Source organism: Phalacrocorax carbo, chromosome Z (assembly GCF_963921805.1).
Source record: "Phalacrocorax carbo chromosome Z, bPhaCar2.1, whole genome shotgun sequence".
Taxonomy (NCBI): Eukaryota; Metazoa; Chordata; class Aves; order Suliformes; family Phalacrocoracidae; genus Phalacrocorax; species Phalacrocorax carbo.
In genome coordinates, this window is record NC_087548.1 from 11,015,353 (window position 1) to 11,030,226 (window position 14,874).

At 45.8% G+C, this 14,874-nt stretch overlaps 1 protein-coding gene across 1 annotated transcript; it reads right to left on the minus strand.

Moving 5' to 3' along the window:
• Window positions 1-7,527: 7,527 nt before the first annotated feature.
• LOC104048074 (phospholipase A2 inhibitor gamma subunit B) lies at window positions 7,528-12,761 on the minus strand. The gene is made up of 5 exons (XM_009508484.2): window positions 12,643-12,761; window positions 11,339-11,455; window positions 10,142-10,291; window positions 9,860-10,000; window positions 7,528-7,903 (listed from the first exon to the last, which is right to left on the minus strand). Exons 1-5 carry the CDS (start codon window positions 12,689-12,691, stop codon window positions 7,680-7,682), a joined length of 681 nt encoding a protein of 226 aa, XP_009506779.2. The 5' UTR covers window positions 12,692-12,761; the 3' UTR covers window positions 7,528-7,679.
• Window positions 12,762-14,874: the final 2,113 nt, after the last annotated feature.

Sequence of the window (14,874 nt, forward strand, 5' to 3'; positions counted from 1 at the left end):
AAAATAGAAATTCCTTTGCTCATGAGTAACTGAGTGGGCACTGGGTTGGGGAATTTATCTCCACAAGGAGCCAAGAGATTGCATCCTCACTGGAGGTGTAGTGTGACCCTGTTTGAGAGCCCACCTCATCCCCTGGGAGTTCTGGTTTCCCTGGCCATTGGCTTTCTGGAGAAGCTCCAGAGAAAACCAGTGAATCCAGAGGAACTGCAACTTGCAGCACTGCAAAAGGGTGTGATTTCTGATGATTCCTGAGGTTCCTCCATCTCTATTTTACTGGGTTACTATGGTTTTTCCTGAAGTTGTCGAACATCTGTCTTTTGAAAAGCAACTGTGTGAAGCACTGGAAGAGGAGACAGACAAAATGTTATGAGAAAGCTGCACTCTGCATCTGCTGCATTTACCAGTCTTTTGCTGTGCTGATCCAGGGTACAAAACGAAAAAGCAGAATAAGAATAGGGAAGGGACCTCTAGCACCCTTAGCACATGGCATGAAGATCTGCCAACTGTCTAGTCTACATCAGAAAATATTCTGCCTGCCAGGCTGATTTTTTGTTTGAAATTTTGATTTTTTCCAGATTCATATCATGCATTTGCCCCTGCCAGTGAACTTTATTCCAGTTATTTTACTCGTTTTCTTTTCTGTCAGTGAAGCCTATCTACATAAAAGCTAGAAGGTGAATAGTCCATTTCAGGGCATCAAAGCTCAATTTTTTTCTTTGAATTTTGTTGTGGACAACCTGTCTTGATGAAGAAATCCAGCCATTATTGAAACCCAAAAGCCAAAATGCAGAGGGAAAAGATGAATCTGGTGCAAAACTAAGTACTTCCAGAGAATCCTCCTTGAGAAAGCTGTACTTCTTTTTGCAGTCATCTAAAAACCACATGGTTAGGGAGGTGTTGACACAAAGCAGGACAAGAAACAGAGGGATGAACCTTCTTATAGAGCTGCCAACAACAACAAAAGAAAAGCATCTTTTCAGAAAAAAATTTTTTTTTTCTCTTCCTTGTTTCTCTTAGAGGTATCCTGCCCATTATTTCCCCATGTTGAGCTGCCAGTCAGCTCTCATTTCAATTAGAAACCCTACCCCAGCATAAATACTCGTATTTTAAACCAGCCCTCCTCATTCTGGCTCTTTCACATGGGTTGCCTTGCAGCATCAGAGAGCTGAAAAGCTGACTTAATGTGAGTTTGGAGGTTTTGTGGAAGAGCAGCTCAGCCACAGAGGGTTTTCTCCAGAGCTGGAAGTGTGGCAGCAGGATGTCTAGATGCAGGGGAATGAAGAACCTGTGCCAGAAATAGCTGCAGCGGTCCAGCAGGCCTGGAAGACTTCCAGGCAGACACCATCTTCCTTAAATTACAGAAAAGGGAGGGCTGAGTAGTTCCTCATGTGCCCCAGATGGGCTGCGGAGAGAGGAACTGCTACAACCACAGTGGTGGGTGGAGGCAGAGAAGAGGATGGATATGTACTGGAAATGTGCCTCACAGAGCCCAGTAACTTCTGATCCCCCATCAGTCATTCCCTGCCTCCTGCTCAGGACTACACTGAACAGCATGGGAGTCTCCCTCTGGACAATCTGGGTCATCCTTGTTGCTCAACTGGCCATGAGACACTGGGAGAAAGAATAATTCTTCATGAAAAATCAGTGAGATATATGCAAGATGCACAAATTGCCTCTGGTCCAGACCAGTGGGTTTTCTGCAGGGACTGAACTTCAGCCATCTGGATGTAAACCAGGAGTTTCCACAGCTATCTTTCACAGCTTACCTTTTAACTTTTCCCACTAGGAGATATGAACAGAGGCCACAGGCAGGAGTTTCTACAGAAAGCTGGAGGGAAGTGAAGCTGGAAATGGAGAATGATGTTTGTTAATGACTTGGTAACACCTGAATGACTGGTTAATGACCAGGTCTCCTTCTATTGTACATCGCTTTTATATTTCCTGCAGGTCATTAGTGTCCTAAGCACCATGTGCTTTCAGTCTGGACCATTCATGGCACATGGTACTTGTTAGCAGTTTTGGCAGTTCATAGCAACTCTGGTGCTTAATTTGTATTACGGTCAGTTCCTGTAATCTGACGAATCTCATAATATTGTAATGAATTTCTTACAGCACCCCTCTTGCCATCACGCGAATATTGAGGATCTCAGCTCCCATTTGGGAAAAAAGAGTTTCCCACACTTGTGTCTGCAGATTTCTTCAGTGAACCATTAAGGTTTGAGACCACAAGGCGGATAAATCAAGCCACAGCTACAGTCTTAGACCAAGGAGACTGAGTGACACACCTCAAAAACAACTGGCCAGCGGTGCTGTGCGTCAGACCACTGTCACTGTGACTACTAGGCCATGGGCTCAGCAACACAGTAAATAAAAAGCAGGAAGGAAATCAATCAATTAAAACATCTTAAATCCATCATTTTACAGACACATTTTAAGGGAACTTAATTATATATTAACAGCCTGACTTCTTAAGCATACCCTGAGCCTCACACTGATACTATAGGTTAGCATCCTGCAACACTACCTGCTAAAGTTCCCACCTCTCCAGAGGGGGGTCACCTCCTACAGCTTGAACAAGCTCATCCACTGAATCTGAGCTTACAGCCAGACATTTTGCATAGGCTGTGACAAGCTGCTTCCCAAATTGCATCAACCCCTTTGGATCCAACAAACCCTATGAGATGTGTCCTCACCTGGTGGCCACAACAGTCTTTGTAGTTTCCTAGAGTTGGAACTGCACAGCTCCCTTCAACCTGCACAGAGCCAAATACCTGCAACCTCCTACTCTTTTGGAAATCAGCTGCCAATAGTTTTCATGTTCCCACTGGCAAGCCACACCATCCCAGGTGGTCTCCAGCAGAAACCTGCTTGGAAAACATGTGCTATGATCTGATATTCCCTACCTGATTCGTCTGGAGCAAAAAGTCTGGATCTGTCACTGCAACAACACAGGTTTCTGGGAAGGAGGCCCAAGAGCTTGTTCCCTGGAGACGAAATCAGATGTGAGGTGTGACTGTGGGAGGCAGTGAACTGTGGGAGGAAACTTTCCCTGCCTGTGATCTGCAACAACCGAGAACAGAATAACTGTGACTCCAGTGGCAGCCAGCACTGACTCACATATCAGCTCTTGTCCTGAAAACTGGTAAGTCTTAGAGGTATGGTTGCTTGGAGTGATTTGTTAGGTGATTCCAAGACAGGTGCAGGCATGAATTTTATTCTCATTCACTCATCTGCATGAGAACTCTGATGAGCCTGAACAAGATGGTCTACCACAGCTTATATATATACATAGGGAGGGAGAGATGCCTCTTCCATGTGGCAGCAATAGAGATGGGGACGAAATACTTTTCTTCAGAATATGCAGTCCAGAGAAGAGCCAATATGTGTGAAGGTTTGGGAACAGCAGGTTCTCATCCCAGAGAGGTGCCCAAGGAGTTAGGAGATGAGACCATGCAGCTTTTGTCAAAAAAGTCAGCCTATATCTTAGTGCAGTGGGCTGTGGAGCATTTGCTGTCTGTGCCTCACAGCTTTGCAGTAAAATATGTTCTCCAAGGAAAAGACAGGACCCTGGGGGTGGATCCTCTCCACCTGCAGTGAGATTAGAACTGGAGAACCTGATCTCCAAGGGCTGTATTGACTCAGGTCACCCTGGGAGTTTGATGACATGCTTACATGGAGACACCTACCCATTGCAGAAGCCCACATTTGATCAGACAGCCCTAGTTCTGCTGTCCTTCCCTGAAAGAGGCAGGAAAATTTGTTGTCTCTGGTATGCAGCAGAACACAAGTTCTTGTCTGCAAGAGAGATTGCTTGTTCACTCACTGTCTTCATTTTGCCTTTGAAGAGTGTAATCGCCAAAATACCTACTGGACCTGTTGGCCTGGGGCACTGGACAAACTTCCTTATAAGATCCCTGGTCATTATATAAAAGAAACACAGCAACAGCTTTGCATTCCTTTACAAATACAACCCCAGGCCATGCTCTCTCCAGATAAACTGTGCCCCAGTGTCCAGAGCTCCTGTTGTGAAACTGCTGGGGCAGGAATGCTTCCCAAAAAGTGGAATGAAAACCATTCTCAGCTCCAGATATGTTGGGAAGAAGGAACCAAGGGTTTTTAGCATCAGATAAGAACTGCATTGCAATAGTGCGTGGCGACACAGAGACACAGCCCCTTCTCCCTCTCCTGCACAGTCAACCTGCAGAGCTCCACCAACTGACAGCTCGAATCCTCACCTTCTCTCATCTTAAAAAATCACCAGCCTGTTGGGCAAAATTCCTGCACATCCATCTCTATCTTGGATATCTGACAGGTTTTCTGGTTGCCACCAGGCTTTCTGACTGGCTCAGTATTTTGGGAAAGAATCAAAACTTCACAGGAGAGAGACGGAATGGCAGGAGATGGCTATTTTTCCACTGTCTGGGGAAAGAAGACAATGGTCTCTGTCCTCTTTCCTATGCGAAGGAGGAGATCAAAGCTGCTGTTGACATGATCGGTATTGTGGGTAAGGAAGGCAGCATTCAGACAGGCTGGAAGCATCTGTATCTCGCGTGCCTGGTAGCTGAAGTGTCTGCAAGATCTAAGGGAGAAGCTGGTATTTACATGTCTGCGTGTGTGCGCCTGTGTGGGAGTAGGGTTTGTATATATTATAAGGAGAAACTGCAGATGGAAACAACCCAGTTTGGTGTCTAAGGCCTGGTTCAAAGCTCATTAAAATCAACAGAAGTCATTCCATTTACTGTGATGGGTTTTGGCTACATCTCTCCTTGCACCGCCCCAACAGGCCTATGAGCCCAGGGCTGCTCCCTGGTACATATCCTCAGTTAAACCCTGGAAGCAATGGGGTTTCCCCTGTTCACCACCGTGGATGTTTTACAGGGAATTGCTGGAGATGCCCCCTCCTCTGATGTTCACACACTGCAGATACTTAAAGGCAAGTGTTGCTCATTCATTACTCCTTGCTCAAGATACCAAGATCCCATTGTTTGATTTGGTTTTGTAAATTGTTGCCACCAGGTTTTTCCATCTTTTGTGTTGCTTTTATCTAAACACACTTGAGCATCATCTCCCTCCCCAGGAGCCAGATTTGAGATAAGAAGGGCTCATCATCTCATCACCTTCCTATACATCCTGGTCTACCACATTTCTACCAGCTCTACCTGAATTGCCTATAAACTGTCTGCAACTAAAGCATACATTTCTGAAAGGCCTTCATGCTGGATTTGCAGACATTAAAAGCTGATTACCACTTTCCTTTAATAGCTGCAGTCTGTACACAGTGATGGTGTGACTTTTTCTCCTTTGGATTTGTCAGGTTTCTGCTGGACTTTCAAGTATAAAGGAGCCCTTTAAGATCATATCATATCCATTTAAGTGTGTTTATAGCCTGTAAACAAGCCACCTCTCTATCTTCTTTTCAGTAAGGTCACAGGTTTATGCTCCTGAAGGCTTTCACTGTAGGGTATTTTATTTCATGCTTTCCATTTTTAATAGCCTTTAAAAATGTAGATGCTGGAACAGGAACAAGCATTGGGGTATCAGTCATAAAGATGCAGGGTTGTTTCCACTCATCACTTCCCCATTTATACAGTCACAGATGGCAAGAGCTTTTTTTGCCACAACATTGAATTAGAGGTCAAAATTGAGCTGCTTCTCCCCTCTGCACCACAAACCCTTGTCAGAAGCATTGCTGTCCGTTCTCCTCCTCCTTGTCCTCCCCTAATACCACCCCAGCACCAAGGCTTTCTGGATGTATCTCACCCAAGCCTGGACCAGGCTGAACAAACCCATTTAGCTTATCCATTGTGATAACATCACAAATCAAAGTGGAACAAACAGAAAGTGAAGTGAACCATCAAAGCAGATCGAGATCTGCTATGGGGGTGCCACAGACAGTAATGTAATGTTCTGCATGAAAGTGCAGGAGATGTGTTTAGGGATAATGTACTTGTATAGATAGAGAATTTTTTTAATTCCAGGGTGTTATCAGATCCGTAAAAATGCTGAATGAGTGGGTCACTGAAGTATCAGTCTACTGCTACGCCATGAAGTGGGAGCTATATTCCCTCTCTAACATCTAGACTGTAATTGCACAGCCTCTGCAGATAATTAACTGAGCCTAACCAGACCCTTTTCCCTCCATTAAATCTGTACTACCAGTTCACTCCCAACTACAAAAATTAATTTTCACTCTCAGATCCACACCCCTTTATTATAATAGATAATGTGAAATTCTCTCCCCAATAATTTGGTGGCAATATTAGGAAGAAAGGAGTTTCAGCCTGTTTGGGTACAAAAGAAAGTCTGCAGGAGACAGAAGTTACAAGAACATTCAGTCCCCATGATGCAAGTTAAAAGCTGATCACATATATGTTCATGCATACACATGTAGGAGTAGTCATCTTGCTACTGCCACACATTATGGTCTGGTTTCACCATCCAAGGTGCTTTCTGCATAGTGCTTTCTGCTACAGCAGAGATAAAACTGCATTGCTTGATCACTGTAACTGCATGTCCAAAACACTGCATATTTGCACAGTGAGCCAGGGCTATTAAAGATGGGCACAATCATGCAGTTCCCTTAATAATCCTGTAGTCTGCTCCAAAAATGGGCCACTCATCTGGGAACAGATGTATAGTGAAAAGTTGAATTTTACTAACACCCCTCCTATACTCTACACCCCAGCATCTCACAGACCTTGTACTGCTTTAACTTTTTGCCCACAGTCCATATTACGTCCCAGGTACGGCGATGCTGCCTGATGTGCTGTTTTTCTTCAGTGCCTTTGTGTGGGACCAGCCTGAGGAGAACCATTAGGCAGGCTGTGGCTGGAGAAGAATAGCCAGGTGGTGGTGAATGTAGAAGAGGGGACACTGTGCCAGCTATGGGTGTAGTTTTACCAACAGAAACAAAATAGGCACTGGGCTAAAGCTTCCCATTACCTGGATTCCCAGCAGTCTGTCACCACAGAAAATGGCCTATTTTATAAAATTCAACCTTCCTAACGTAAACAGTTATTCCAGATAATCAGGAAACCTAAGACAGAATGGGAGGGTGTCTGGTTACACAGTACAACCACAAGGAGAAAGGCTCTTGCCAGGAGCAGTTTGCTTGCAGCAGTAAAGGGTTGCTGACTCTTCTCTGAAACAGAGACTTCTTCAGGCCTGCCCACAGGCCACAAGCAGCCCTCTGAGCTGAGGGACTCCTCCTGCCATGGGCAAGTAGGATACAAGGGAGGGAAAAAGGGGCAAGCTACCTCTCTAATCAGAGTGAACCTCTCAAGAACTCACCTCCAGTCCTTTTCAGAGCCTGGAAAAGTGGTTTTGATACTTATCACTAACTCTGCAGTAGTGGATGTAGACTTTAAGGCTGTCTCGAGTGCTCCTGTTGCCTGTGCAGTGCATGGTACCTTGTGCAGTCTTTCCTGGTCCCAGTGTGGGCAAAGCACGCAGAGAACGTAACATGAAACCAACCACAATTGAACCTATGAAGCTTTAAATCAGATTAAATCAATAAGGAAGCAAAAGAAGTGTAAATACTGTCTTTATTGTGTGAAATTATAAAAGAAGAGCTAATGTGAAACCAAACTCCCCACACATGAGAAGCCACAGCAAATGGGTCTTGGTGCAAACCACTGCTGGAGTTTGTCGTGGGCTTTGTTTAACCCAGTACTAGAGAGTCAGAAAAATACCTTCCCTAGGATGAATCCTGACAGGACAGAGAGGAAGAGGGTGTCTTCAGGGATAAACCCAGAACTCACTCTGGCCAAAGCAGAAGCTGGCTTGCATTGGAACCGCTTTAACTTTATGTCCATCATCCCCAGATTGTTTTTTCCATCTCCTACAATACTGCATTCAGAAATGGTGGTGCAACCCTTCATAGAAGCTTTTAGAGACAGTCCACCTACACAGGAGAAGAAGTATATGTCATGCATCAGGGGAACCAGCCTCCATAGCTATTCCCTCTCTGGCCAGTGAGGTCCCCATTTCAACCCCAAGAACTGCCCATTCCTTATGTCCAGTTGGCTCCAAACCCACCAACCCATCCCCATCTCTTCCCATCTTCTGAATGAATTTGAAGAAGCAGCAAGGCCACCTTGGTTGACTTGAAGTACAGAGGGTTTAGGGTTTGTCTTTTCTTTCTTTCTTTCTACTGAATGAAGATTATTTTTTTTTAAATCTAAACATTTTAAACTTAAACATTAAAAAGCTTTTAAATAGTTTTCTTTCTCTCATTTAATTTTCTTCTGTTCAAACCTGCCTAGCTTCCTAAAGAAACAAGAGCTATGTGTCAGTACTCCAGGTGTTCATTGCCTTCTCTCTCTGACGCTCTCATGACATTTGAATGGGATAAATGACTCTCTCTCAGCCAAATTTGACACGGGGGTAAGAATTCTCAAAGACATTAAAGGCTGAGCCATTTATTCAGATAACACCATTCTCTAAGGCCTTACAGGATTTAGCCAAACCAACAGAGAAACACTGCTCACATGCCCACTGAGGGAGAGCCTGAAACTTGAACTTGTCATTTACCAACACTTGAGCATCTACCTGAGAAAGTGCTGGGTGCCGAACTCTCCATTCAGATATTCTTGCTTTCATTGCATGCTTTTGCTCACACTGCTCATGTTTCTCTGCTGCATCTACTATGGAGTTCTGCAATATTCTGATGGACATTCTCATCTCAAATAAAAATAACGTAGTTCCTCATCTTCCTTTGCACCCTACACTGTTGTTTCCTCTGCACAGCTCATCACACTGCACAGGTCTCCTCTATTTACAGTGGCCAATCAGCAAGTCAAGACAAGTTAGGAACATTGTTTCATTTCAGCAATACACTGAATTAATTGCACCACTCTATTTCCATTGCTGTGATTAAGAAAATGCTTGTTTTCCTTCATGTTGTCTGTGTGAAACACCTTATCTAATGCAGGGTTTGGAGAACACATCTATGAAGTGTATGGCAAAAACCTTCAGGCATCATATCATCACCTGGCATTATTATTAACTCAGAGAAACTTCATCCGTAACCATACACAAGATAAATTTTTTTCCAGTCTGCTTCTACAGCAGGTGCCACTGCCCTTAGTTTCCACACTATTTTTCCTGCCTGCTGGAGCACAGGTGGGACTGCCATTAAACATAGAAGCCTTTTTTACCTGTGGCAAGGGAGGAAAGGGGAGTGCCCAGGGAGCTTGCTGCATACTTTCCTCTCTCTAATTACAGCTCCTCAAGTGGGAAAAAGATTTCTGCAGGAGAGTGTTATGTGCTGCTGGTGACCCCAGCAATTCAGGGGCTGGAGTTGCCCCACAAGGAAGATCTTTGAGTATGCCAAAGGCTCAGCTGCAGTGTTCATGGGGATGGACCTGTCCCTGGCTCTCTAGGAGCAGAGGCACCACTACAACAAACAGTGTCTTGTTCCCAGAGGCCAACATCACATAATGAGAAAGCTAATGGCTCTGTATTAGTTTCACCTGAATCTCCACTAAATAGGCAACCAGCTTAGATCTGGATTCATCTTCATGCATCCTATCTAGGGCCAGCAGATTTAGGGTCTTGATCAGATTTATCACATGTGCATGTATCAGATTGCTTCAGGAGTCCACTTCTGCTCTTGACCTTAGTTCTGCCATGCTGAGGAATCCCAACAGTTATCCATGTATGTTGGGGAAGGAGGAAGAAAAAACCACCCCATCACTTTTACTAGCTTTAAACATGTTCCTTTTCAGTTCCGTGTCTCTTCCTCCTTTTTTCCTTCATATTTTTTGCCATTTGTATTTCTCTATGATGCTTCATCTTAGACTGGTTTCACCCATTTAACCAAAAAGATGAAAGACAGCCCCAAATAAAAGGCGGTTACCAGAATTCATTAATCCAGCAAGGTCAATGCACTGGGTTTCCAATCCAGTGCAGTTTACTATTTCGTTACCACACTGAAAGGAGTCCACACTGTAGCAGGCAGGACACTGATATCCATTGGGCACACTGTCATCTGGTGGCACTGGAAGGAAAGGAATGAGTTGTAATTGGCTTTAACAAGGGAAGGAGAGGAATGAGCCACGTGATGGCTTAGCCTGGAATGCCTCACCTCAAGTTGGGGCAGACAGAGAGGGGTTGGGGTGTATGGAAAATGGGAGCTTACATGAGACAGAGATTGTTCGACAGTCATCACCCGTGCAGCAAGCCATATGGCTCCTTGCTTTCACCTTCCCATAGTTCATGGTGATAGGGCCAAGCTGGCAAATGCTGGATGGCAGGCAGGACTTGATGGACGAAGGGATTGCCATCCCCCCTGCAACAAAGTGGAAAGCATCACCAAGTCATTAACCATAAGGTAACTCCCTTCCCCCCCATTAGTTCCTACAGCTGCAACGGCTAAGCAGCCATCCTGGGGCCTGAGAAGAGTCTAGAGACAGTGGAACCACCCCAAAAGCAGCACCAGTGATGCTGGTGATCCACTCAGAGGAACAAGGGTGCCATCACATCTGAGACACTAGTGAGGAATTTCTCCTTCTCCACGTTGTGCTTAAAGGGAGGAGAGCACAACTTCTCACAGCCAGCAGGCCTTGTTGCAGATGTCCACCTTAGCCAGAATGCCTCAGCCACAGAGCTTATGGGGTGACCCACGTGCCTCTGACCCACAGCCCACACTTCTTCATGCACAGTCAGCAGAGCACACAGTCTACTACAGCCACAAGCATCCTGACATGCACGGGAGCTGCCCGCACCAAAGCTGGCATGATATGAGATTAGCTCCTGTCTAAAAGCCACCAGTCATATTACTGAAGCTGGGCAATGACTGAGTCTGTGCCACTAACACAGCCAAGTGTGCTGGTGTGTCAGGGCTCAGCACTCATCTTTGGCTTATCAACCATGGGAACATGGTGATAGCTCCGTCCTGGTGATATCACCAGGCTGCCCCCTTCCCTGTTCAAGGAAGGGAGTCAGATGCAGGCCATTTTCTCCCTCCACCCATGGCCAGTGCATCCTCACTGCTAGATGTCAGCAACCTTGTCTACCCCACAGTTCAGCCTCTCAACCCAATGACTCACCTTAGCCAGAACTAAAAGCCTGTGTCTTCCCAGTAGGCTGCCTAGGTCCTCCCATCCACAACTAAGAACCAAGCCCTCCCAGCAGCAAACTGCTGCTCAAGACAGAGAAATAGAGAGCTTTTCCCATCCCAGACCATCCTGATATCTGGGTCTTCTGTTGGTGAAAAGGAACAGCTTATCAAAGGACTCACCACGAGGCCAGTGACAGAAGTGGGGAGACAGACATGTCACCCAGCTCCACTCCAAAAGCCATGCTGGCACACAGCCATAGTGGATGTCTCACCTACCTATCATGACCTCATGCAGAATGATGCCACAGGTATCTTCACCACCAGTACAGGTTTTCATGGGGCCAGAGCAGCTTTTTCCTATGCTGTGACAAACCTCACACTGAAGGGAGGTCCCTGGGGAAAGGAGGAGGACACATTTTTGGGTAGCAATCATGAGGGATTTCACTTCCGCTTTCATCAACATTTTGCTTCAGTATTTTATCAGCATTTTCCAAACTCCTCTTCCCTTTTTTTCACTGTTTCATTACTCAGTTTGTGGGTTCTTTTTTCTTACTTCTATTATTATTTATTCTAGTATGAACTTGAACTTGGGTAAGTGAGAGGAAGCCATTTTGGGACTGCATTTTACATTTCAACCCCCGATACCCAGCCAGCTTCCCTTTTCTCCTATACAATGAAGCTTGCTTGGTTTTCCTGAGGTTGCTAAGGAAAGCAACCCCACAAACCCTTCCATCCTGGCAGACATTCAGGTGTCCCTAAATTCCCAGGCCCCAAATCCTCTCTTTGCAGTGAACAGTGGCACCTACAGGTCTGGGAATCAAGAGCCTGCCAAGCAGGTATTGACTGTGCTACATACAAACTGGGGAATGGCATATCTCTGTAGGAATTAGGGGAAACCACTTTACCAACAGCCTGATGGAACATCTTAAGCAGACCAGAATATCAGGCAGTCAGCAGGAAACACTTAGAAAGGAATAAAGAGTTCATCAACAGAGGACAAACAGCACATCTTCCCTGATACACACTCATTGGGACCCAAGAGTCCAGCATGTAGATTAAGAGGTCCAGGGTATGTGTCAGTTCCCTAAACCCAGGTTCCATTTAAGGCACCTTGCAGTGGCTTGACATCTACATGGGGTGGCAGGTATGGCACAAGACCTCAAGACACCAGTGCTCTTCCAGAGCAGCACTGAAGACAGCTGAGATGACATATAATATCTAAAATGTCACGCACCCCTGGACACGGGCAAAATAAATGAGCCCCTACGCTTGTGGCTGGAGACTCATTCTGTCTGCCCCAGTGTAACCTCAATCACTCCTGTGAATGTCCGAGCTAGATCACTAGTGACCACAGTGGGAGCTTAGGCAGCCAGTTCACATTGTAAATGCCTACATCTTCATCTGCACGTTGGCTCATAGCACCAAAGATCCCCTGAGACTGGTCACTCTTCTGCAATGCAGACCCCCCTGGATTAGGGGTTCCTATGGCTCGAACAACAGGAAGAGCCCCATATGCGGAGCACTCATTCCCAGACCACTTCCATGTCTCGCAGCCCCGCAGGTCACAGCGGAAAACTCACCTGGGTCCAGGAAAGCCAGGAAGAAGCTGAGGCCAAGGGAAACTTTCATGCTGATGGGATGTAAGCACAGGGAGCTGCCAAGTCTTGCTGAACACAGCACTGTGTGCCACAAGGGCTTTATAAACTGGAGGGAAATAGGGTGTTTTGGGGAAGTGGTGGTGGGGGAAGTGCTTTTAAGAATATAGATACTGCAGAGCACTAGCACCAGTGTTTGTTTTTTCATTTAAAGCACAAGTTCTGACTTTTCCTCCACATGAGGAATGCTGTTTGTCTTTCCCTGGTGTAGAGTATGCAGCCTGTGGGGAAAGGCTGTCTTGCCTGAGGTCTATCAGGTACGTCACCAGTGCAGATTCTGTTTGAACAATATTCAGCCTGTGCCATACATATGATTGACAGAGAAGAAACCATTTGAACAGCCCTGTTGTGGTCTCACCATTAGGCCCAAAGAAGCAAAATGTAGCAAGGGCCAGCCAGGAATTTTCCTCGTGGCTAAGTTTTTGCTGGCTGGTTTCCCATCTCCCTTCCCATCAGACCGTCAGGAGTTTTCACACCCTAAGTACAGCAGCAAAGCAGCGACCTTCCTCTCCAAGCTGGCATGCAGCTTCTGTTTGCAAAAAAATCCTGCCAATGCACACCTTGGAGCCAGCTCAGTCAAGGATTCCTGGGGTTGCATATGTCCAATTTGCAAAGCCCGTCCTCCAGCTTGTGGGTTTTGATACAAACACTTGGAAGTTGATAAGAAAGTCTTCTATTGTACCTCTGGCTTTAAATCAAACCAGCCAGCAGGGAGAAAGCATCAATGTGGCTATGAGACAGCCTGGTCACAGCTTAGGTAATGGTATAACAGGTTTTCCATGCACTGAGATCTCATGATGAGCTAATGCCAAGCAGCAGTGACCAACTTGCCATTGGCCCAAAGGTTGCCTGCCCAGTGTACAGGTTTTATCAGGATATGCTGCCTCACTGAAACCGTTCCCTACCCTGAATATCGCCTCTTTATTCCTGCCCTGCCCCAGATCAGACAGAACCAGTTAGTTTATGGTTCTCTGGGACTTTTTGCATTTGCAGCAATGAAGAACTGAAATGCCCTTGTGCACCTTATCACCTGCAGTATCAGCTCCTTGGGCAAGATATTGCTCCAGGTGGACTTTTTGCTGTGTACCACAGCAGAGGTGCTAGGTTCATCTGGCCTCCAGATTCAAGGGCAACCCAAACAAGACCTCCACAACAGAGGCATGTAGACCACAGATACAGAGAGGTAACGAATCACAAAAATGAGGTGCAAAGATCTTCCCAGGCTCACCCATCCCACTGCCCAGGACAGCTCTAGCCCAGGACAAGGGCTGCCTCTGGCGACGTATCACGTAGCAGGGAAATCTGGTCTGCTAGGGAGGGAGTCTCACCCTGGAGCTGATAGAGCTAGGTGTTTGGTGAAAAGCAGAGAGCCTTTCACTGCTGGGGTTTCCTACTGATGTGCAAATGAGCTAAGTGCTGTTCCCAACTCTGCCAAAGGCTTCCTCCAAATCCATAGAGAAAAATCACAGATCTCATTGACGTTTGCTCTCACTTATTTGTATTGATTTTTTCGGTTTCTTTCTCCCACCTTACTGTCTGTTTTTCCCATTTGGGACTAACCTCTTCAGAGCAAAAGTGGTCTTATGGCATTTCCAAATAAATTGAGTAGTCCAGTGGGACCTCTTCGTAGCTAAGCCCACAACGCTATGAGAATGGAAATTAGTGCAATCACACCAGATAAAAACCAAGGTCGCCCAACATCCATAAATCTGGTATCACAAGAAGACAGGGGAGAACAATATATCGTCATCTTGAATTTCTTTTTTAGCTCAGAAATGGTCTCATGCCACCATAGACATATTATAATGAAATCAAACTTCTGACTGCAGACAGTCCAGGACTGAACTTAATTCTTTGTTGGTCTTAAACCTCAGACTGTCCCCAGGCAGGCTGGGGTACTCAGATCAGGGTGATCCTGCCATTTAACCACATGTGGGTCTGCAGATACAGATAGGGAGAAGGGTGGATGTGGTTATCTCTGGTGATTTTAATTTCATGCCCTTTCATTTAAGACGATTACTGAAGTGCCTGGGGGATTTTCCCTGAATGACATGACTGCACTAGCCCCACTGAATTCTATTGAACTCACCTGTTTCCCACCTCTTGTGGAGGGAGGGTGTGAAGCTGCAGCCTTTTCATGTGCATTTTTAGAGATGA